The sequence below is a fragment of the Monodon monoceros genome, unplaced genomic scaffold (assembly GCF_005190385.1).
Source record: "Monodon monoceros isolate NGI ecotype Baffin Bay Population unplaced genomic scaffold, NGI_Narwhal_1 Super_Scaffold_21, whole genome shotgun sequence".
Lineage (NCBI taxonomy): Eukaryota > Metazoa > Chordata > Mammalia > Artiodactyla > Monodontidae > Monodon > Monodon monoceros.
The window spans coordinates 62,367,120-62,391,206 of record NW_021703778.1 but is presented as its reverse complement, the minus strand read 5'-3'; the positions used below and the strand labels follow the sequence as shown (position 1 = coordinate 62,391,206).

Sequence of the window (24,087 nt, the reverse complement as noted above, 5' to 3'; positions counted from 1 at the left end):
ACACTCTCTGTAAGTTTTCTTCAAGGTTTTATAATTTATGTAATATGGTATTCTTTTAAGAAAAACACAGTAGCTTTTCAGTTTTGTGCTACAAAATCTGTAATTTTTTTGTACGTGTTCTTTTCTAAAGTATTCCAAGTTCAGAAAGTGCTCACTCATCTAGAAGATGGTACATACTATATTTGGTGCAATGTGTTTCCTTAATATTTACTTCACCTAGAACTAATTTTTACTTATGGCATTAGATAAGATTATAAATAGAATCTGGCCCTGCTCAGTGAAATAACCCAGTCACAAAATAACACTGTATGATTTCACTTATGTGAGGCATCTAAAGTAGTCAAATTCCTAGAGAAAATGGAATGGTGGTTACCAGACCTGTGAGGCGGAAGGAAAAGGGAGTTGTTTAATGGGTATGGAGTTTCAGATTGCAAGAAGAAAAAGTTCTGGAGATCTGTTTCACAACAACGTGAATATTCTTAAAACTACTGAACTGCATACTTTAAAATGGTCAAGTAAATAACAACAAAAAAGAAAAGTTATGCTCCATTTCTTCTCTTGCTATATTTTCCACAAATCTAGGGATAAAATGTCTTTTTTTAAAACATTCTTCTCTCTTCATTACTATCACCTGTCAATGTAAAGATCAGACAACAGTTTACAAGTAATATCTTGTGATAAGAATTTTCCCATAATAAGAATACTGAGAGTTTAAAATTTCACCCACTTTAAGTGTACATTTCACTGATTTTAGTGTGTTTATGGAGCATAGACATCACCTCAATCCAGTTTTAGAACATTTCCAACACCCTAAAAAGATCCCACATGCCCTATTTCAGTCAATCATTGTCCCTCTAACCCCATCCCTACATCCCTACAACTAACATGCTTTCTGTCATTATGGATTGATCTGTATTTTCAAGAGCTCAATATAAATGGAGTAATACATTACATATCCTTTCATATCTGGCTTATTTCACTGAGTGTACTTATTTTGCGATTTATTCATGTTGTGTGTATCAATAGTTCATTCTTTTTTACTGCTGGGCAGTATCCTATCATATGAATACATCACAGTTTGTTCATCCATTCTTCTGTTGATGGACATCTGAATTTTTCTCACTTTTGGCTATTACAAATAAATACACGTACTTCAGGCATACATGTACTTTCATTTTTCTTGGGTAAATACTTAGGAATGTAATTTCTAAATACTATGGTAAATTTATGTTTAGCATTTTAATGAAGTGCCAAATTGTTTTCCTAAGTGACTGTTCAGTTTTACATTCCCACCAGGAAAATGGGGCTCCATTTTCTCTACATCTTCGCCACTAATTGTTACCATCTCTTTTGTATTATAGCTGTTCTACTGCATGTATAGTAGTATATACAGTAGTATATATTCTTTTCATTTTCTTAATGGTGTCTTATGAAACATAAAAGTCTTTCATTTTGATGAAGCCCAAATCAGCTATTTCTTTAATGGATCATGTTTTTGGTGACCTTTTAAAGAAATCTCTGCATAACCAAAGGTGACTAAGAATTTGTATGTTTCTTCTAGAAGTTATACAATTTAGCTCTTACATTTAAGTCTGTGATCCATTTTGTTAATTTCTGTGTCTGACATGATATAAAAGGTCTAAATTCACCTTTTTAGCATGTAGATCCATAACTGTCCCAACACTATTTGTTGAAAAGACTGGAATAATTCTATTTTGATACTTAGTAGATTCAGGTTTTTCTAATTATTCTTCAGGATTATAAAATCAAGGGGAGAGAAAAATTCTTGAGATTTGGACTGGATTGGCATTAAGCATCACTAACAAAGTCCTGATATCTCTATAATATACATACTTTCATCCAAGAACATATCTGTCCAATATCATATTTATAAACCTGTAGAAAAAGTGAGGGTTTGGTTTGATTATAATTGTAACTCTCTATAAAGCTACATAATTTTCTTCAAAGAAGCTAAATATACTCCTATTGAGATTATTCTTACACTCTTTATTCTCTTTGCTGCTCTTGTAAACATGCTCCCTTTCTTCATTACATTTTCTACTAGCACGGTGGCATTCCATTGATACCATATATTCATTTTTATCCAACTCTTACAGAACTCTTGCTTAGCACAATGACAACAAATGGCTCAACTTTCTTCTCACTGTGGAATTTACGCAGTCTACATTCCTTCACCCGAGGCACCATTCCTAGACAACCTGGAATTTCATCTCTAATATACCTCAACATCATCAAATATCTGCACTACTTCAAAAGCTGGCCACTATCTGGAGGAGGTTACAAGCCCATGACAAAGATCGATAACATGCTCTCTGATACTCCAAAGAGGATAACAAGGAAGGCACTGGTAAACCACAGAGGCAATAAAAGGTGATCTGATTGGAGAAATAGTTATTTTAAAAATATTCCAGGGCTTCCCTGGTGGCGCAGTGGTTGAGGGTCCGCCTGCCGGTGCAGGAGACACGGGTTCGTGCCCCAATCCGGGAGGATCCCAGGTGCCGCGGAGCGGCTGGGCCCGTAAGCCATGGCCGCTGAGCCTGCGCGTCCGGAGCCTGTGCTCCGCAACGGGAGAGGTCACAACAGTGAGAGGACCGCGTACCGCAAAAAAAAAAAATTCCATAATATTTCTATTTTGGAATACTTACAAATTGTTCTATCCATTAAATAGAAAAAAATTAAGATTTAAAAATTATGTGCAAAGTTTTTAAAGTAGTTTCTAAGTTCTAAAGATTACACACATACACATGTTCAGGTCAAATGTATTTTTAACAGCATAAATATAGGCAGAGAAAAACAAAATAGCAGCACTCAGTGGCTATTTAAAATAATATTATCGATTCAATTTCCAAATTACTTTTCTAATTCTTCGTAATCACATACACGATGCAGCTTAAGGTAAGCGTACACAGGCAATCATATATTTAAAACTAAAAGCATTATATATAAAAATAAAAGACCATGGATTTTTTTTTTAAAAAAAAACCTCTCTTATTTTAACCCACCAACTGGACATTACCACTTTACATGGAGAAAAGCTACATCTATATATCAGCTTTATTAGTGATTTTTCTCCATATACGTATACATGAAATTTCTTTACAAGCCTGTAAAAAAAAAAATCACCTAACATTATTAAACACCTTTTACACAGTTATGCAAAGTCAAATATAAATGTAACATTTTGAAGTTCCAATGATAAATGATACAAATCTAGCTTTGCTAATGCATTAAAATTCAATTTATATAATTTTTTATGAACACAGAGATTGTATAACTAAAAGTTATATAAATAACTCATTTAGGCACTGTTACTCTATTGCTTAAACATTTTTCTAAAAAGAATCTTTATAAGCATAACTTGAACATAATACATAAAAATCATGTAACTAAATAATAATCACAATTAGGCAAGATTTGGGCATCTTTAGAATGACTATTATTTAAAACACTATTTAAAGGAAATATTCCTAAAATTATGAAGTTAACCTTAATACAGCTTTTAAAAAATCAAGACAATAGGTCACTTCTTATTGGGCCAATTTCATTTTCATGTCATTTACATGTAGAAATATTAAAGGATGAGAGGCTTGAGTGCAGCTAAGAGTGATGGGACTGCAGGTGATTTAGCTATTTCTTTTAAGATTACTTATTTTGCTTGTACTTTTTAACACATTTTTGACTGGAGATGTAGTTTCAGCAAAAATCCCCGTCAATAATGTATTAATACATCATGAGAAAAATAAAATGTAATAACCTGGGTAGTGTAACAATGGTAACAAAAACAATGGTTTCTCTGACAGAGGTCTTCAAGAACCCCCCAAAATCATTGATTATTCTGGTCCCCCTGTGCCTTAAGTCTGGTATGATGCCAATAACAAGAATAGCTTCCAATATGTAAGCACATACTTTGTCCCATGTATAATATTCTGCACGTCTAGCTCCATGAAGAAACTGAAACTTAGAAAGTTTAAACGACTTGTCAAGCAAACATGAGCAACACTTGGAATTAACACCTAATTTCAATTCTAAACTCAGGCTCTTTACATGAAGTATATCACCATGCCGTAACTACTCAACAAGTTGGTGCTAATTACTATCAAAAGAATCTTCCTGTTACGCTACTGCTCCTGTCTTTTGCAGTCACAAAAGTGACTGAAGTTTTAACAGCTTTGACTCTTCTTTGGGACTCTTCTGTTGGGTATCTATCCAACAGAAACGAAAACATATACATACACAAAGAATATGTACCCAAAGGTTCATAGCAGCATTATTCACAATGGTCAAATACTAAAAACAATTAAATGTCCATCACCTGACTAATGGTAAACAAATCCATACAATGGAATACTATAAAGGAACTAAATAATAAAATAAGTAGAACAGAATAGAATTAAATTAAAATTAAAATGAAATGAAACTAAGTACTGATATCTGCTACACCATGGATGAACCTCAAAAACACTATGCTAAGTGAAAGAAGCCAGACACAAAAGACCACATATTGTATGATTTCATTTATATGAAATGTCCAGAAAAAGCGAGTCTATACAGACAGCAACAGATTAGAGGCTGTATGCGGAAATGAGGGCAGGACAGGGATTAACTATAAACAAACAGGGATCCAGGATCTTTGGGGATTAATGGAAATGTTCTGAAACTGTACTGCAGTAATGGCTGCACAGCTCTGAATTTACTAAAAATCACTGAATTGTATACTTAAAATGGATGAATTTTATGGTAGGTAAATTATACCTCAATGAAGCTGTTAAAAAAAAAACAAAAAAAAACCACCTGTAAAACATCCCCTGCAAGATACAAAACTAGGGGGCTTCCCTGGTGGCACAGTGGTTGAGAATCCGCCTGCCAATGCAGAGGACACGGGTTCAACCCCTGGTCCGGGAAGATCCCACATGCCGTGTAGCAACTAAGCCCGTGCGCCACAACTACTGAGTCTGTGCTCTAGAGGCCATGAGCCACAACTACTGAGCCCACGTGCCACAACTACTGAAGCCTGTGCGCCTAGAGCCCATGCTCCACAAGAGAAGCCACTGCAATGAGAAGCCCGCACACTGCAACGAAGAGTGGCCCCCGTTCGCTGCAACTAGAGAAAGCCCGCGCACAGCAATGAAGACCCAACACAGCCAAAAATAAATAAATAAAATAAATATATTTTTAAAAAAAGATGCAAAACTAGATTTCAGTAAATGAAAAGACATTCCATATGCTGGAAGAGGAATACCCAAAATCCTAAAGATGTCAGATCACTCTAAGTTAGCCTACAAATACAATCCCAATAAAAATATCATCATGTGTCTCCCCACTACCACCATCCTCAGATAAAAAGTTGATTATAAGTTCACTTGGAAGAATAAACAGGCAAGAATAACCAGGAAAACATGAAAGAGTCTATAATTAAAACAGTGTGCTTCTAGTGCGTGGACAGGCAGACCAACTAATGGAACAGTATGAAAGCTCCATAAATAGATCCAAATACTTATGGAAATTTAACATATGACAAGGGTGGCAACTCAAGTCAATAGGAAAGTTTTTAATGATTTGTTTGGGATAACTGGATAGCCACATGAGACAAAAAGGATCCATTCTTCACACTGTACATGAGGACAAACATCAAATAGATCTGTGCTTTATATGTTTAAAAAAAAAAAGGTAAACAATACAAGGGCTAGGGGGGAAATGGGTTAGTTTCCTTTTAAACTTGGAGTGGGGAAAACTTTCCTAATTATGATTCAAAAACCCAGAAACAGTAAAGGTCAATAAATGTGACTAATTCAAAGAAATTTTTGCAAGGTTAAGAAGTATTGCAGAGTCAAAAAAATAATGACCAATTTGAGGAAAATGTGTTATATAGGATGTATACCTCTAATATATAAAAAAACTTCTAAAAATGAATGCAAGAATGAAGACCAACATTCCGACAGAAAAACAGGCAAGTGAAATGAATAGATTGATCACAAGAAATGCAAATGACCTTTAAATACATGAAAAGACACACAAACATTAGTCATAAAAAATACAAATTAAAAAAGTACTGACATACTATTTCTTGCCTCTCAGATGGGCCAAAAATTAAAATCTGACAACTAATTCTGCTGGAAAGGCTTTGGGAAAATAGGCACTTTCACACACTGCTGATGGACCCAAAATGGTTACGATCCTCTCAGAGAAATCTGGCCATATTTTTAAAATAACATACTCTTTTATCTTTGACTCAACAATTCCCTCCTAGAATTCTATCCCAAAGACACAATGGCAAAAACTATTAAATGACATATACAAAAAGCTATTCACTGCAATGCTATTCATAATAGTAAAAGTCTGCAAACTGTTCATCGATAGGGGACTAGTTGAACAAATTAGGGTATAACTATACAATGGAGTACTGTGGACCTGTGGAAAAAAATAAAAGAGGAATGAAAAAGAATGAATAGAGGAATGAAAGCCTATATATCCTTTATATCTCATCATATATAAACTTTTATTCCTCTAATATATCTCTATACTCTAACGACTGTATACATTGTTAAGTGAAAGAAAGAGATATGTTTTGAGTAAGATAAGGGGAGGATGTATGTATGTGTGTGCGTATGTATATATATATATATATATATATATACACACACACATATATTTGATAATTTTTTAAATAAATATATTTTATTTATTTTATTTTTGTCTGTGTTGGGTCTTTGTTGCTACGCGCGGGCTTTCTCTAGTTGTGGCGAGCGGGGGCTACTCTTCATTGCGGTGCACAGGCTTCTCATTGCAGTGGCTTCACTTGTTGCGGAGCTCGGCTCTCGGTGCGCGGGTTTCAGTAGTTGTGGCACGCAGGCTCAGTAGTTGTGGCGCACGGGCTAAGTTGCTCCACAGCATGTGGGATCTTCCCGGACCAGGGCTTGAACCCATGTCCCCTGCACTGGCAGGCGGATTCTTAACTACTGTGCCACCAGGGAAGCCCTAATATTTTTGAAGAGAAAAAAATGGAACAAACTAAAACAGAAACTAGTGAAAAATGATTATCTATTAGGGAGAAAAAGATAGGAAGAGAGGGCAGAGGTGGAAAACTAGACCTCAATGAATATATCTTGTTTAAAAGTTTTGACTTTGGAACCAGGTAAATATTTCACATAATTAAAAAGCAAAACTAAACAATTTTTACAAATCTCTTAAAAAACAAAACAAAATCCTTTGCAACAACCACAAAACAAATGATCCTAAATGCATATTAAATTGGTGGCATAACCACACAGAAAACCAGCCAAGGGCAAAAAAGGAACCACACAGAAAAATCTTTCATTATATTCAATAGAATTACTGTTAATAATAATTGTAGAGATTTTCATTTACATTCCTTTATGAGTGTTCACTTATGTCTATGTATTTATAGTTTGTATAGAATAAAAAAGGAATTAATAGTGTTAAGAATCCAGATTTTCAATGTGATAGTAAAGAAATCCAAAAATAAAACACAAGCTTACATAAAAACCCTAATCCTAAATTTTCAATGGAAATAGTCATATGAATTAATGATTTATCTTTCTAAAATCTTTACATTCCTAACTCTGTCCATTAAGAAAGACAAAAAGCAATGATAACCCAGTAGAACAATGAGCACTTTCGTTCCCAGTGGATAGCTTCTAACTATCACTTCTCAATAAAAGGAAATCAGGAGTGCTTGGAATGACTGGTTCCAGGTTTGGAAGAGGAAATGTAAAGGATGAATCTGGACTATCTTGTTACATCAGAGAGTAAGGAAGTTATCAAAGACTAGTGGAGTGGCATCAAAAGGACACAAACCAGAGACTTCCCTTGTGACGCAGTGGTTAAGAACCTGCCTGCCAATGCAGGGGACACGGGTTCCAGCCCTGTTCTGGGAAGATCCCACATGCCGTGAAGCAACTAAGCCCGTGTGCCACAACTACTGAGCCTGCGTTCTAGAGCCTGAGAGCCACAGCTACTGAGCCCACGTGCTGCAACTACTGAAGCCCGCGCGCCTACAGTCCATGCTCCGTAACAAGAGAAGCCACCACAATGAGAAGTCCACGCACAGCAACAAAGAGTATCCCCTGCTCGCCGCAACTAGAGAAAGCCCGTGCGCAGCAACGAAGACCTAACACAGCCAAAAATAAATAAAATTTTTTAAAAAAGGACACAAACCAACTTGAAGATGCTCCCGCTGGCCAAAGATGAAAGTATCTGAACATCAAAAAGAATAAAAAGACTGCAACACATCAACTATGCTAAAATTCATGAGTTCAAAATGATAATTGAAAATGAAAAACCTCTCTGAATATTGCTAAAGTTTATTCTGAAAAGTGGTAAATGAAGGTAAAGACTCAAGCATTCATCTTACATTTACTCTATCACCTTCATTTCAGAGTAAACAATTAGCTGATGCAGGGAGAATTCTTCCTTATGAAATAACCTCCGTTAATAAATGTAACAGAATGATAGAAAGTCAGCATTTTGCAACCCCTAATGAAATAATGGATCTAGGCAAGATCATCAAAGCTGCTGAAAGTCTTACATGAAATGTTGATGGGGAACTTTATACTGGAAGGATCAGGATGACACCATCTGAAACCTCTAATCAATTTTAACATGCGATGCAACAGAAAGTACACAGCACCACCAAGGAAGAGTTGCTAAATCTAAGCAAGCTTTTAGATCCACCAGTTTGCAGGAAATATGTAGTATATAAAACAAATTAAATGGTGTGATGTCAGAAATTGTTCTGAATTCTCCACTAAAAAAAAAAAGTGAGGGATGGGCTTCCCTGGTGGTGCAGTGGTTGAGGGTCCGCCTGACGATGCAGGGGACACGGGTTCGTGCCCCACTCCGGGAAGATCCCACATGCCGTGGAGCGGCTGGGCCCGTGAGCCATGGCCGCTGAGCCTGCACGTCCGGAGCCTGTGCTCCGCAACGGGAGAGGCCACAGCAGTGAAAGGCCCGCGTACGGCAAAAACGAAACAAAACAAAACAAAACAAAAACTGTCTAATGACTTAAAAAGTGGTTCTAGCAATCACCAAGTCACCAAAGTCTAAGGTGCCTGTGTGAATAAAACTGTTATCAGAAAATCTGGGTACCAATAAGCAATATTTCTAAATTGACACTTATTCAACATTTTATATATGCAAATAAATTAGTAACTTACTTTTAAGACATCTGACTTTTATTTTTGTGTGTGTGGGTTTTTTTAATATTTTTTAAATGTTTTATTATTAAAAATTAGTTTATAGGGAGGGTGGGAGGGAGACACAAGAGGGAGGATATATGAGGATGTATGTATATGTATAGCTGATTCACTTTGTTATAAAGCAGAAACTAACACACCCTTGTAAAGCAACTATACTCCAATAAAGATGTTTAAAAAAAAAAAAACTAGTTTAAAACACTGATCTAGGAACCAGAAAACATCAGGAGTACTTGGCTTCAACTTTTGGATTTGTGTTTCCGGAGACAAACAAGGATAATGTCTGAAAATAATGTAATTCTTCCAAGAGAGACAGTTAAAAAACCCACGTGCTACAATTAGTACTAAACAAGATTTAAAAATGAATTACAGAGTTCGCATTTATCTTGACTACTTGAGGATATATGAACTCCTTTCTTCCTAGATAAAAACAAAGATTCAGGCCTATATTTACTCTATTCTCATGCTTCCTACAAATACCAGGTCCTTAAAACTTCTGCTTTACATCACCAACCATCCTGCCTCACTAATTTCAAGCAGAAATTGGACTCTGCTGCTCCTACTCCCAAAACTAGAGTCTTCACATTCTAATTACCTGAGAAAAATGTGAAATGTGACATTAAGCAAGACAATGCCTATTCTCACCTCCCTCTTTCTCAAGAAACCTCAGGGAATGGTTGCTGGAACCTCCTTTCAGCTGCAGGTGATCTCAATTAACTCTTTTTAAAACAAATATTTGGGTAGGTTATAAAAAATGAACTAACCATAGCTAAGATGAAAATTAAGAACAAAGTTGCTGATTTCAGGGTTCTGGCAAGAATAGAAAAATAAACGTGGAAGAGGAAAGGGTGTCTTGGAAAAGGAAGGGACCCATATAGAAGGAGAGGAGAGGGAGAAATGGCATATCTGCACAGGAGACTAGTAAGTAGGCTTTGTCCTCAACAGGCAGGACACCAGGCAAAGACTAGGAAAGCACTGTGTCAGTAATTGGAAACCATTATCTTAGCCGTTTAAAAAGCTCTCCCAGCCCCACTTTCCTTACACTTTCACAAGAAATTAACCTTTTACCTCAGTTCAGGCTTCACTCAATGCTCACTTCATCAAATTACCTTAAATTACAACAAACTGTAAAAATGGTTTATATGGAACATACACTTCAGAGACTGTATATGAACTTATTCTAGTTAAATATAACATATATACACTTCAGAGACTGTACATGATCTTATTCTAGTTAAATATAACATTTACTGTGGTGAGGGGCGCACTCAAGCTAATCATCTATCGATTCATTTTTAACTGATTAATCATATGCTCTACTGAGCACCGTCAGGACTAAAAGTTTGTGTTCCAGTATTAGAATAAAAGCTACCTCTCAAATGCTTGAAATTATTTTTCCGTTATAAAGAACATGACAAAGGAAGAGTAAACAGTAAGAATAGAGTACTTAAAGGAAAAATAAGCGTTCTTTTTTAGTGACTAGAATTGTTCTTACTGTAGTTGAATGTGAAAGAAATCCATCACATAGCTATCTGAAAAGGCACTCATAAAAGTTAAACGTACTAAAGAAGTACTATGGGAAAAAAAACTGTACCATAAATCAACAACTCACAAAATATAATCTGATTATGTATAAAATAAAAACTTTTTCCAAAAAAAACCCCAATAAAACCTCGTGCTTTATTTTTGCCAGAAAAATAGAAAATTTTTAAATTTTCTATTTAAAATTTTAGAAATTTTTAAAATTTGTATCTTAGAATTGGGGTCATGGTTTAATACTACAGTTGGTAATTTATCTATATGGCTTAAAAATTAAAGTTAATAGAGCCTCATATTCCTTCTAAATACAATGAAATCACTAAAACGTAGAAGAAAATAAGCACAAACACAACGCAATAGCTTCCATGCTATTCCGAAACTTAAGAAACAAAATTTTTACCTGAGGGAACAGTTGGATTGTTTTGGTGGTTTTCACTGGTAGAAACAAACAAATCTTCTTCTCCTTCAGTTGATGAGCTGGAAGAGGATTCACTGCTGAGGTCATTCTCACTAGAGCTACTAGAACTGGGGAGCAATGCATATTTTCTTCGGGCTAACACTTCTCGTTTTTTCCTCTGCATTAATATCCTCTCTTTTTGTTTCTGTGTCCTCTGGGAGGAATTATTTTTCACAAATCTCTTTCTGCATGGAAGTCTCCTTAATGAACTGCTATGAAAACAGGGTCTTTTCATTAACAATCCTGAAACAGATTCTGTCTCAGTCCGAGGCCACTTATGGGACCGTGCACTATGAGTTCTACTTTTAGCACTCAAAATTGCCTGGGAATGTCTTACAGAGACTTCTTTATCCTCATCTGAAGTCACAGTATCAGAGTCTCCAAAATGTAGACTAGATGAAGGAGAAGAAAGACAATCACTAAAAGAAGAATCGTTATCTTCATCACTTGGTGTTTCTAGGTGTTGTCTCAATCCTAATATTCCCTGGTTCTCTTTAGCACAATTTTGCATGTATGAAGGGCCAGCCTGCTGGCTTTTGCGTTTTTTCCTCACAACAACACTTTTTTCTTGCTCTTGTTGGTTACCATTCATGTCCTTCTCTTGTTTTTGAGAATCATCACACAAATGTGAGAATTCATTCCCCACTTTACTATTAATCATCTCAACTCCTGCAGGAAAACTTCTGGCTGCCCCAATGGGCTCTGGATGCAAGAGGATCCCTTTCAGACTCTCCTGTGTCTTTGGTGCATCAGAAGGAATCTCACTCTTCATATCCACTTTTAAGGTATAGAGCTTGTTATATTCAGGAGTCCATTGAGACATGGGAAACTTTAAGGAAGGCCTAGAAGACACAATAAGATATTAAAAAGATGGTTAATGCGTTTTATTATACTGTTTAAGCAGTTCTCAGATTCCACTGAAAATATCCCTGTAATAGGGCAGAATTGCCTTTTCCTCATCAGAATATAAAATGGCTGTAACGAGTCAATTTTCTCTGATACCTCTTACCCATAAACCCAATTTTTAGAAATAAAGATTACAGAACATAAGCCTACTTCAAAACTTCTATTAACCAGAAAACTGATCTTACTGTGTATCTTCCTAACTTCAGCAGCATAACATATTTGGTCAAAATCAAACAATTTCTCCAAAACCTATTATAGTAAAAATAGACAAAAAGATTAGAATTCAAAAGACTTTGATTAGTCAACACTGGTTTTCTCCTGGTATCACATTTTAAAGTGATAATTACATCAAATACTTTCTGTACATCTATATGGTTACTATGTTAGATATATTACTATAAACAACGAACTAATATAAATATAGCTTCTCTTTCATGGTTCTTTCCTTCATAGCACTCTAGTCTCTAACGAGAACCTGAACTCACCAATAGACAGTAGGCACAACTACTGCATTTCATAAAGTTTTAGATACATACAGAATGACCAGAGCCAAAACTGAACTGCTGAAGATCATTCAGTTAAAGCAACACAGCAGAGCGTAAAATCAAACTTTCTACAGCTAATCTAAGAATCTAAATCATTAAATCTCTGAAATTATGAGCAGCTGAACAAGGGGACTTGAAATTATAGCATCTACATCAACTCAATGTACATATAAGAATGGTGATAATTTAAGGTAGTAAATATAATGACTCAAAATGGAATATACTTATTTAAAAGGTGGTTAATATGACAAATGAAAACCTTTACTAGTGCTAAAAATGATTTAAACAATGTTAACAATTTTAACTTAAGTTTTTATTGGAGTATATAACAAAGACACATGTACTCTAAGTCCATAGCTCGGTGAATTCTCACACATCTATGTAACTAGCTCCAAGATCAAGAAACATAAGATAACTAGCACTCCAGAAATCCCCTTCCAGTCACTCCACCCACCAAGAATTGTAACCATTAACTTAACTTCTAACACCATAGTTTTGTACTTAACGTGCACTTTGTAAACCACTTCCGAAAAAGAGAGGAAAAAAAGATATTTAGTAGCAAGTTTTTTCTTCTCCACAAATGAAACTTACAGGAATAAACAACTTCACAGGTATATATTTTAGTATATAACTATTATCAAATAGATGAACAGATGACAGTAATTAAAAAATGAAACAACCTATTTCTATACGAAGCTATCAAAACCTCTATCTTCTTCAAGGGCAGGTGGTGGTGTATCCAAGATCAGTCATCAAGCCCTGTCTGGATCCACAGTAAAGGAGGAACAAAAAGATGGGTGAACACAAGGGTACAGCAATGAGAAACCGTAAGAGGTGGCCAGTCACACAAGGATCACCATAATTAAATGCAAGAAAAAACAGGCCACAACGATAAGGCACAGGTATATGTGATTCAAGACTTAAGTTGGTCCCACTAGGATAGCTATAATAAAAAATACAGATAACAGCAAGTGCTGGCAAGGAAGTAAAGAAAATGGAACCCTCATACATTGCTGGTGGGAATGTAAAATGGTGTATACACTTTGGGAAAGTAGTTTGGCAGTTCCTCAAAAGATTAAACACAGAGTTATCATATGATCCAGCACTTCCACTCCAAGGTATACACCCAAGAGAAATAAAAACATACATCCATACAAAAATTTATACACAAATATTCATAACACCATTAGAGCCACTAGTAAGAGCCAAAAAGTGTAAACAACATAAATGTCCATCAACTGATGAAAAAATAAATCCACAAAATGGATTAATACTCAGTAATCAAAAGAAATGAAGTACTGATTCATGTTACAACATGATACGAACCTCAAAAACACTATGCTAAGTTAAAAAAAGGTCAAAAAACCCACATATTTTAAGATTCCTTTGATGGTTGTTCAACTCAGTGAATATTATGAAAACCACTGAGTTCAGTACACTTAAAGAGAGACTTGTATGGTATGTGAATTATATCTCCATAAAGCTGTTGCCAAAAAGTCAAGATGTAAAGTATCATAATTATCTGGGCATCAGATAATTATGAACCCCTCTTTTGATTCACATCAAAAAAACATGTCATTTGAAAAAATCTGGGGTTCTTCTAGAAGTCATGTCTCCCAGGAGCTGTGCTGAGTTGGATCTCTGAGGAAACAGTCTTCATATGCTGAAGAAAAAAAGTGTCTTAGACTCCTCATCCTTAATTACTAAGTCACCCTCTGGGCCTTGGTAATGGAGATCCTGAGAGGCAATAAAAACTTGCCAAAAGAACAGATAAATTATGAGACCACGAATATATAAGTGAATGTACAAAGAAGTGATTCATAGCATAATTTACTAAACTCAATTTCTTTTCCATCAGTTTATGCCCCAAAGCCAAAATAATGAACTCTTTATGGTTAACTCTGCTCTGGTTTTTGGTAAATTCTGTCTGCCCCATTCAAGGCAGGGAGGGAATAAGGGAGAATGGTGGTGTATAATGTGGTGTGTGGTATGTGCATTTGTATACCAGTAACTGTTCTCTGCGTTGTCATGCAGTCCTTAGATGCAATATTAACATCCCTTATAACCTGAGATGTTCCCACCAGGGGAGTACAAATGTATGCTCTATTTTGAACTAAGAAAAAGAAGAGAAGCAAGGTCATGTAAAGAAATAAATACCAATACTATATTTTTTAAACTAAAAAAGCAACAAGATTAACACAAAGGATCAATAAAGAATGTTCTGAACTATTTGCTATTTGATAAAATCATGATATAGTCTTTTATTTCTTTTTTTAAAATTATTTTATTTTATTTATTTATTTTTTTGCAGTACGCGGGCCTCTCACTGCTGTGGCCTCTCCCGTTGCGGAGCACAGGCTCCAGACGCACAGGCTCTGCAGCCATGGCTCACGGGCCCAAGCTGCTCTGCTTCATGTGGGATCCTCCTGGACCTGGGCACGAACCCGTGTCCCCTGCGTTGGCAGGCAGACTCAACCACTGCGCCACCAGGGAAGCCCTAGTCTTTTATTTCTGTAAAAATTACTGGCTGACCTAATTTACAAAGGAGGCAAGTTTGCACTAGATATATCTATCTCCTTGGCCACATTATGAATGGTTTGATATTATACAGTGTTTCAATACTGAAACCATAACACTAGTCCCTCTTAGTACTGGTTTGATCCAATCATTTTATTGCTATAACAGCAGCATACCATTTACTCCTGACAGACAATAGTTTAGGATACACAACTAGTAAATCTTGCATGAAAAAAAGCACAACAGCAGGCTTCGCTGGTGGCGCAGTGGTTGAGAGTCCGCCTGCCGATGCAGGGGACACGGGTTCGTGCCCCGGTCCGGGAAGATCCCATATGCCGCGGAGCGGCTGGGCCCGTGAGCCATGGCCGCTGAGCCTGCGCGTCCGCAACGGGAGAGGCCACAACAGTGAGAGACCCGCATACCGCAAAAAAAAAAAAAAAAGCACGACAGCTAAAAAGGCTAACTTTCAGAACTAAAAATTAGGGTTAGGATTTGGCAATTTACATTATAAATTAAGCTTATATGAGGGTATAAGCTTAATAAGGGGGGTAAAAACCCATTAAGATTACCAATACAACTTTCAGGAACTGTACTTCTAAACTGTAATACAGTTTAGAAACAGTCACTATTATTAGTATGAACCTTCACTACCAAAGGTAAATATACTTTTTTATGATTAACACAATAGTTTAAATTTTGAATTTTTTAAATAATTAATTTTACATAACTCTAAAGGAACAAGATTTTAAAAGAAATGTATAAGATAATTTTGAATCTTCTACAAAAGTTTTAGAGGTTTTCAGAAAATGAACTAGAAATATGTTTGCTGTTTATCTTCTTTCATATAATTACATGGAAAAAATTAATACTTGTGCCACAGGCATGTTTTAAACCTTTTCTCTTTCACTGATATTTATTTTACTTTGTGCCAGTTTAAGAATATTAAATCAATTGCCTGACAGAATACTTTCCTATTATTTAAATACTTTATAAAAACCACTACTTATAGCTAGATAATATAGACAGTATACTTTACATATTCCGAATAATGAAAATTCCATTAGTAAGAAAGAACAGTACCAACAGAGTGAAAAGGCAATCTACAGAATAGGAGAAAATGTTTGTAAATCATACATCAGATAAGGGATTGGTATGAGAACTCCTGGAACTCAACAACAACAAAAAACAAACGACCCAATTAAAAATTAACTAAGGACTTGAATAGTCATTTTTCCAAAGAAGATATACAATAAGCACGTGAAATAAGCACATGTGCCGATAAGCACATGAAAATATGCTCAATGACTTCACTAACCATTATGGAAGTGTAAGTCAAAAATATGAGATACACTTCACACCCATTAGGAAGGCTATCATCAAAGAAACCCAAAATAGCAAGTGTCAGTAAGGATGCACAAAAACTGGAACCCTTACAATGGTGGGAACATAAAATGGTGCAGTAGCTCTGGAAAAGGGTATGGCAATTCCTAAAACAATTAACACAGAATTAGTATAGGATCTAGCAATTCCATTTCTGGTATATACCTAAAAGAAAGCAGGGACTTGAACAGATATTTCCGCACACACGTTCATAGCAGCATTATTCACAACAGCCAAAAGGTGGAAGCATCCTACGTGTCCAATGACAGATGAATGGATAAACAAAACGTGGTACACATACAACGGAATATTCAGCTTTAGAAATTTAGGAAGGAATCCACAGAAAAACCTGCACACATATGTTTACAGCAGCTTTATTCATAACTGGCAAAACTTGGAACCAAGATGTCCTTCAGGAGGTTAATAGATAAACTGTAGTTTATCCAGACAATTGAATATTATTCAGTGCTAAAAAGAAAGAAGTTATCAAGTGATGAAAAGACATGGAAGTACCTTAAATGCATTATTATTAAGTGAAAGAAGCCAACCTGAAAAGGCTACATTGTGTATGACTTCAACTATTTAACATTCTGGAAAAGGTAAAACTATGGAGAAAATCAGTGGTTGCAGATCAGTGGTTACAGGGCAGGGGCTGGGGGAGGGGGAACAATGAATAGGTAGACCACAGAGGATTTTTAGGGCAGTGAAAATACTCCGATATTATGATGATGACTATATGCCATTATACATTTGTCTAAACCCACAGAAGGTACAACACCAAGAGTGAACCCTAAGGTAAACCATGAACCTTTGAGTGATTACGATGGGTCAATTTAGGTTCGTCCTTGGTTAAAAAAAAAAGTATCTTTTGATGACATATTGATAATGGGGAAGGCTATGCATACGTGGGGGCAGAAAGTATAAGAGGAATCTCTAAACCTCCCTTTCAATTTTGTTGTAAACCTAAAACTGCTCTAAAAACAAAAAGTTTAAAAAAAAAGGGAATTCTGACACATGCTACAACATGAACGGACCTTGAGGACATTATGTTAAGTGAAATAAGCCAGTCACAAAAGGTCAAATAGTATGAGTCCGCTTATATAAGGTACATAGAGTAGTCAAATTCATAAAGACAGAAAGTAGAATGGTGGTTGCCAGGGACTAGGAGGAGGGGGAAGGGGAGTTAGTGTTACATGGGTACAGAGTTTCGGTTGGAGAGTACAAACAAGTTCTGGACATGGATGGTGATGATGGTTGTACAGCAATGTGAATGTATTTAATGCCAAACCATATACTTAAAAATGGTTAAAACAGTAAATTTTATATTATGTGTAATTTACCACCACAAAAAAAAAATCCCTACACATTTAATCCTGTTGTGCTATCTGTTTCTCAAAGGACCTGGACTAACACACACTTCATTTAAAGAACCAATCTCAGGCTTCCCTGGTGGCACAGTGGTTGAGAGTCCGCCTGCCGATGCAGGGGACACAGGTTCGTGCCCTGGTCCGGGAGGATCCCACATGCCGCAGAGCGGCTGGGCCCGTGAGCCATGGCCACTGGGCCTGTGCGTCCGGAGCCTGTGCTCTGCCATGGGAGAGGCCACAGCAGTGAGAGGCCCGCGTACCGAAAAAAAAAAAAAAAAAAAAAAATCCAAAAGAACCAATCTCTTTTCCCCACCACTCTATATCACATCCTGATTTCTGTAAAGTAATTGACTTGCCAATTAAATGAAATTATCTCATTATTTACTGTACATTGTACAAGTTCCTTGACTAGAATGGAAGTTCAAAGAAAGCAGAAACCTTGTCTGTCCTATTCACTGCCTGACTTGTACTAATTAAAACAGCTGACTGGGAAACAGCTGCATAACACAGGGAGATCAGCTCAGTGCTTTGTGACCACCTAGAGGGGTGGGATAGGGAGGGTGGGAGGGAGACGCAAGAGGGAAGAGATATGGGAACATATGTATACGTACAGCTGATTCACTTTGTTATATAGCAGAAACTAACACAACATTGTAAAGCAATTATACTCCAATAAAGATGTTAAAAAAAACCAAACAGGTGACTGGCACATAGTAGGCACTCAATGAATATTTTGAAATTGGATTAATCCGTAAAAGAATGCATGGATAAAAGTAAAAAATGACTGCTGTATTTTTTGCTTGGGTAACTAAGAATATGATGATACCAATCACTTAGATAGGAAAGAGGAGAATATGAAGAATAATAGTAATAACAAAATTATGTAATAATTATGTCTAAGACTTCTTGAACATTTACCATGGCCCAATTTTCAGTTACAGAAGCTCTAGAACGACAGAAGACATTTATCTTATATTTCGGAGTCCAATAAGCCCTTAAAGTAGAGAAACTGATCTCAAAAGGGAAGAGTAGGGAAATAAGAGATTTTTCTTCTCTATAAAATTGGCAAACCTGATCTACATTGCTGCTTCTCAATGTATAGTAAGTATTAGATAGTGTTAAACAGTATTAAATACTGGTTGCATCTTCCAGAAAGTCTGCAGAGACCACTTTTAATGTCTCTGAGGGCATCAAGGTCCAAGGTTAAAAAATAAATCTTCAGGGACTTCCCTGGCAGTCCAGTGGTTAAGACCCCGCACTCCCAACGCAGGGGGCCCAGGTTCAATCCCTGGTGAGGGAACTAGATCCCACATGCTGCAACTAAAAGATCTCACATGCTGCAACTAAAGACCCCGCATGCTGCAACTAAGGAGCCCACATGCTGCAACTAAGGCCCAGCACAGCCAAATAAATAAATAAATAATAAATTTTTAATAAATAAATAAATCTTCAAACCAGAGAATTGGCTGGATTCAGTCATACACATGTTTTATTTGCCCTGCACAACTCAGGGGGAAAAAAAAGAAAAAAGAAAAACAACTGATAGTTAATGGTGAAACACTATAGGCATTCTCACTAAAATCAAGAAGAAAAAATGGTTTTCATCATTATATAACACTGTTCTGGAAAGACTAGTCAAGTCATTCAAACAAGAGAATGGACATAAATTTTAAAAAGAAAGTGATTTTTTTTATCATTATTTGCAAATGACATTAACAGATGAGAACAGGAAAACCACTGGAAACAGTAAGACAGGACAGGTACATGTATGTTTACCAAAATAATACTCCAAAATCAATGACTTTCCTTTAAATAAACAGTAGCTAGTTAGAAAATATTACAGAATAACAAAAATATACCACTCACTATAGAGGTGAAAAGATTTGATACCTAGTATCAAATTTAACAAGAGACACACAGGACCTATAAGAAACAACTACTAGCATGTCAATTATGCAAAAATTAATAGGAAATTTTCTTCAACTATAAAACAAGGGAAACTAGCATTCCAATTCTCTTCACCTTCAAAAATTCTGTTATCTATAGTCCTCTAGCATACTGTAGTTCATAGTTTTATGTTAAGCAGCTCAGAATTTCTCCTTACTTTTCCAAGTAAAATATTGAAACCCTCTGAGTAGAGAAAGGGAAGGACAGGGAGTCTCACTGGAGGGCTCCGTGTTGATATAAAAGGGAGTATCCTATTATTTGCTAGAGTCACAGGTCAGTCTTAGGGTTGCATTTCAAAGTAAGTGGACTAAGAAGGATTTATATGGAGAGTGAAAGGATTGAGACCTAAATCCAGTGATGTTTACTCTACTCCTTAACCTAAACAGATATCCATAGAGACAATGACTTGAGAGGAAGTGGACATGGGATATCCAGCCTCCATTCCATGTTGCTCTGGACATTATTACTCATGGTATTAAAAGGAATGAAGGTACAGTACAATGGAGTTTAGAACTATCAGACTCTTGAAGTTGCCTTATGAGAGGTCTGCCCAGGATCACTATCTCTCCTGAAAGGGTAAAAAGGAACCAAGAAGCACAGAAAGCACCCAGTTTACATTTAGAGTTCCCATGGGTTGATTATTTCATCGAAGGCTTACTCTGTGAATGTAGAATTTTTGTGCCCCACCATCCCAGTACAAACTTGACCTCAAATGACTTAGGGTAGAGAACTAGCTGATTAACCAAACCACCAAGAGGAAGACTTCAAAAAAAGAAATCTTCTATCTCCAAAATATTCTAGGAAGCTAGAAAATAAAGACAGTACAATAATAATCAAAAAAGCTATAGTGAATCTAAGGACTTTGGGAAAATACTACGGAAAAAAAAACACTCAAAGGATACTGAGTGAAAGGCAAGGTGATTATCCACATTTAAGTGGGATCACTGACAAAAAGGAGTAAATAGTCAAGCAAAGGTAAGTGTTATTCATTTGTGTACTAAAAAAATCTGGGTTCAAGTCTCTACCCCTGACTATCTGTGTAACCTAGGGCATATTACTTAAACTAACACTGTTTCCCCTCTATAAAACTGGGACAATAACAGTATCTACCTCGTAAAAGTGCTTTAACAGTTAAATGAGAGTACCTATCAGAGTGCCTGGCACAATGGCTGTTACTAATTCCTTTTCTACAGTTACACATATAAGGCATACAATGTTTAAGGCCTTCCCTTATACCTAGAAATAAATGAAGTCCTCAGAGTCAAAGAAGGGCATAAACTCTACTGTTCCTGCAGAACCTTAAAGTACAGAAATAAAGGCCTAAGATTCTTTCGTACAAAACGTATGAAAGCAAATAATTCTAGACTCTCCTTTACTATGGAGGATTAGTTTGGGGAGCTGGATGTTTCAGCTGCCCCATTTCTAATACTAGACATTATACTTTTGGAAAAAGAGAAATTAAATATCTGTCTAATAATAGGTTTCTATTACTCAATGAACTTAATGATTTTCTTGTTCGTCTTGTTTAAAGTACTCTAAAATCCCTAAGTATTAGTCACCAAAGAAAAACACAGCTAGCATCTACTTAGGTCTCCTATGAGTACAAACTGGGTGGAGTTCAATATATTATAGAGAGTCTACTGCTCTAGTCATGATTGTGTTATTATCATGGCCAGTAGCAAAATGAAGGGTGTATCTATCCTGGCAAGCCTGAAGAGTATCTGGCAGTCAGTTTCAACTAGTTAGTAAGGCAGTATTACAAATTATAGGGTACAATGCACAAATATCTAACATTTCTGGCCTGGACTTTGGAATTTATATTACAACATGAAATATAAAGATATTGCTAATTATCTATTATATAAAATATATTCTATCATGAAAATATGAAAGAATCAACCAAAAAAGGCTTATATCCGAAAAACTACAAAACTGTACAACACAATCCTCGTAAGTGGAGAGACACTTCATTTCTGAATGAGCAAACACTCCAAATTGGCTCTGTTACAAATTAGAAGATACAAATTTTTAAAATATAAAACATAAATACCATCACCATAGACATCTTGGGCCTTTAAAAACATCTTATTGTTTTTAATAGTCTAAAGACATATATGTAAAGATTAATTCAAATTCATACTGTTTACATTGTTTCTCATCATTTTGTTCACTGAAAATTTCAAATAATTTTGAAACATTTCAACATTTAATTAAAAATAACAACTATACAGTTATATGTATAACTGAGGAGGGTAGAAGTGAAAGGGAAAATTTGAATTCAAACTTTTTTTTTCCTTTTTTAAAATCAAGCATTAATTTTTATAACAAAGATAAAATTAGGTACATCTTGTTATCACTTATATGTGGAATCTAAAAAATAAAACAAATGAATGAATATAATAAAACAGAAAGAGACTCACAGATATAGAGAACAAACTACTGGCTACCAGTGGGGAGAATGAAGGAGGGGGGGCAAGATAGGAGTAGGGGATTAAGAGGCACAAACTACTACATATAAAATAAACAAGCTACAAGGATATATTGTACAACACAGGGAAATATAGCCATTATTTTATAATTACTTTAAATGCAGTATAACCTATAAAAATATTGAACCACTATGAAACCAATACACCTGAAACCAATAAAATATGGTAAATAAACTATACTTCAATTAAAAATTCAGGGTGTATGCATAAAATAAGCTGCTATGCAGCCTTTAAAAATGAGGTAGGCGGGCTTCCCTGGTGGCGCAGTGGTTGATGCAGGGGACACGGGTTTGTGTCCCGGTCCGGGAAGATCCCACATGCCGTGGAGCGGCTAGGCCCGTGAGCCAGGGCCGCTGAGACTGCGCGTCCGGAGCCTGTGCTCCGCAACGGAGAGGCCACAACAGTGAGAGGCCCGCGTACCGCAAAAAAAATAAAAAAAAAAAAATAAAAAAAAAATGAGGTAGGCTCTGTACAAACTGATAATTTTTTTAAAGCAGGTTGCAAATAAGTGTTATAATGCATGGGGAAAATACAGAAAAATATATACTTAGTTTGGGACTGAAACTGTAAGGTGGAGACTTAGAGCACTGGGTTAGGAGCATTTATCTTTAGTGTTACAAATTTCTGCATGGTTTGAATTTTTTATAAAATGATCATTTGCCACTTCTGAAATCAAAGTACAAGAAGTTAAAGGAGTAAAAAAAAATAACTGAATATATTTTATTTTTCCTCTGGACTAGGACACAACTTTGTTAGTAGCAGATTACTATATAAATCAAATATATGATAGTATGATTTTTATGAGAATCTTGGCTAAGCATAAAATTCCTCCTTAGTGACCAGAAATGACCACCAGTCCTGGACAGCTTAATGAGAGAATAGGGCAGAAACTGATAGCATCTAATTGTTAGCAAATCTGAATGAAGTTGTCAAATTTGAGAGTTGATTATGCTTTTTAGTTACTGATACTAGCCTACCTAGGCACGTTGTTTCTGAACTTATCTGTATGAAGAAATTTTCATGCTTGGAAAGTAATAATCTATCATCAAATAATCTTTACCAATGAAAGTACAATAATTATTATAGTTAAGTGAAAAGTACCCATAAAAAGTCAAAAAAATGTTCAAGGAAAACAAACCTCCACAATCTTTCGTTCTTCATAGTTTTTCAAATGATCAATCTGCCAACTTTCAAAAAGCTTCAAATTCACAAATTTGAAGTGAATTGAGAGTTCTTTCTTTTTTAAAGTGATAGAGGCCAACATAAGGACAATATTTTTATTTTATATGTGGAAAGATATCTGCTTTAACTTGCCTAATTTCTTATCAAAATTTAATAATCTGCAAGAGCTAAATGTAGAATTAAACCATACTGCTAAATAAGATCTGACATCTTTACCAGAGTACATTTAACATTATGAACTAATTTTTGTTAATAATTTTAAGTGATTTGGTCTTTTACTTACGAATAAACAGTCACATATGTTGAATGATGCTAAAGTAGTAAGGAGAAATCAAATCAAAAATACAAAAATAAAAATTGTGTCTTATGCAAGACTCTTTGAAGTCACAAAGAGTCACAACCTCAACGAAGCAGTGAGCACATCCTTGTGAGAAGCAGGAAAGACTATTTGAAATAGGTAGGGTGGAACCAAATGATGGTGGGCTGAAAAAGTCAAGATGAAAATTTCTGACTGATACAGTATAT

At 35.7% G+C, this 24,087-nt stretch overlaps 1 protein-coding gene across 7 annotated transcripts in view; it reads right to left on the bottom strand.

Moving 5' to 3' along the window:
• Positions 1 to 24,087, bottom strand: part of RNF111 (ring finger protein 111) — an 80,798-nt gene that overhangs the window by 35,162 nt on the left and 21,549 nt on the right. For all 7 annotated transcript variants that reach the window (XM_029238688.1, XM_029238687.1, XM_029238683.1 and 4 more), the window contains one exon: positions 11,173 to 12,071. In XM_029238688.1, the coding sequence (XP_029094521.1) occupies positions 11,173 to 12,052 (880 nt within the window). In that variant the 5' untranslated portion in view covers positions 12,053 to 12,071. The remainder of the gene's footprint in view (positions 1 to 11,172; positions 12,072 to 24,087) is intronic.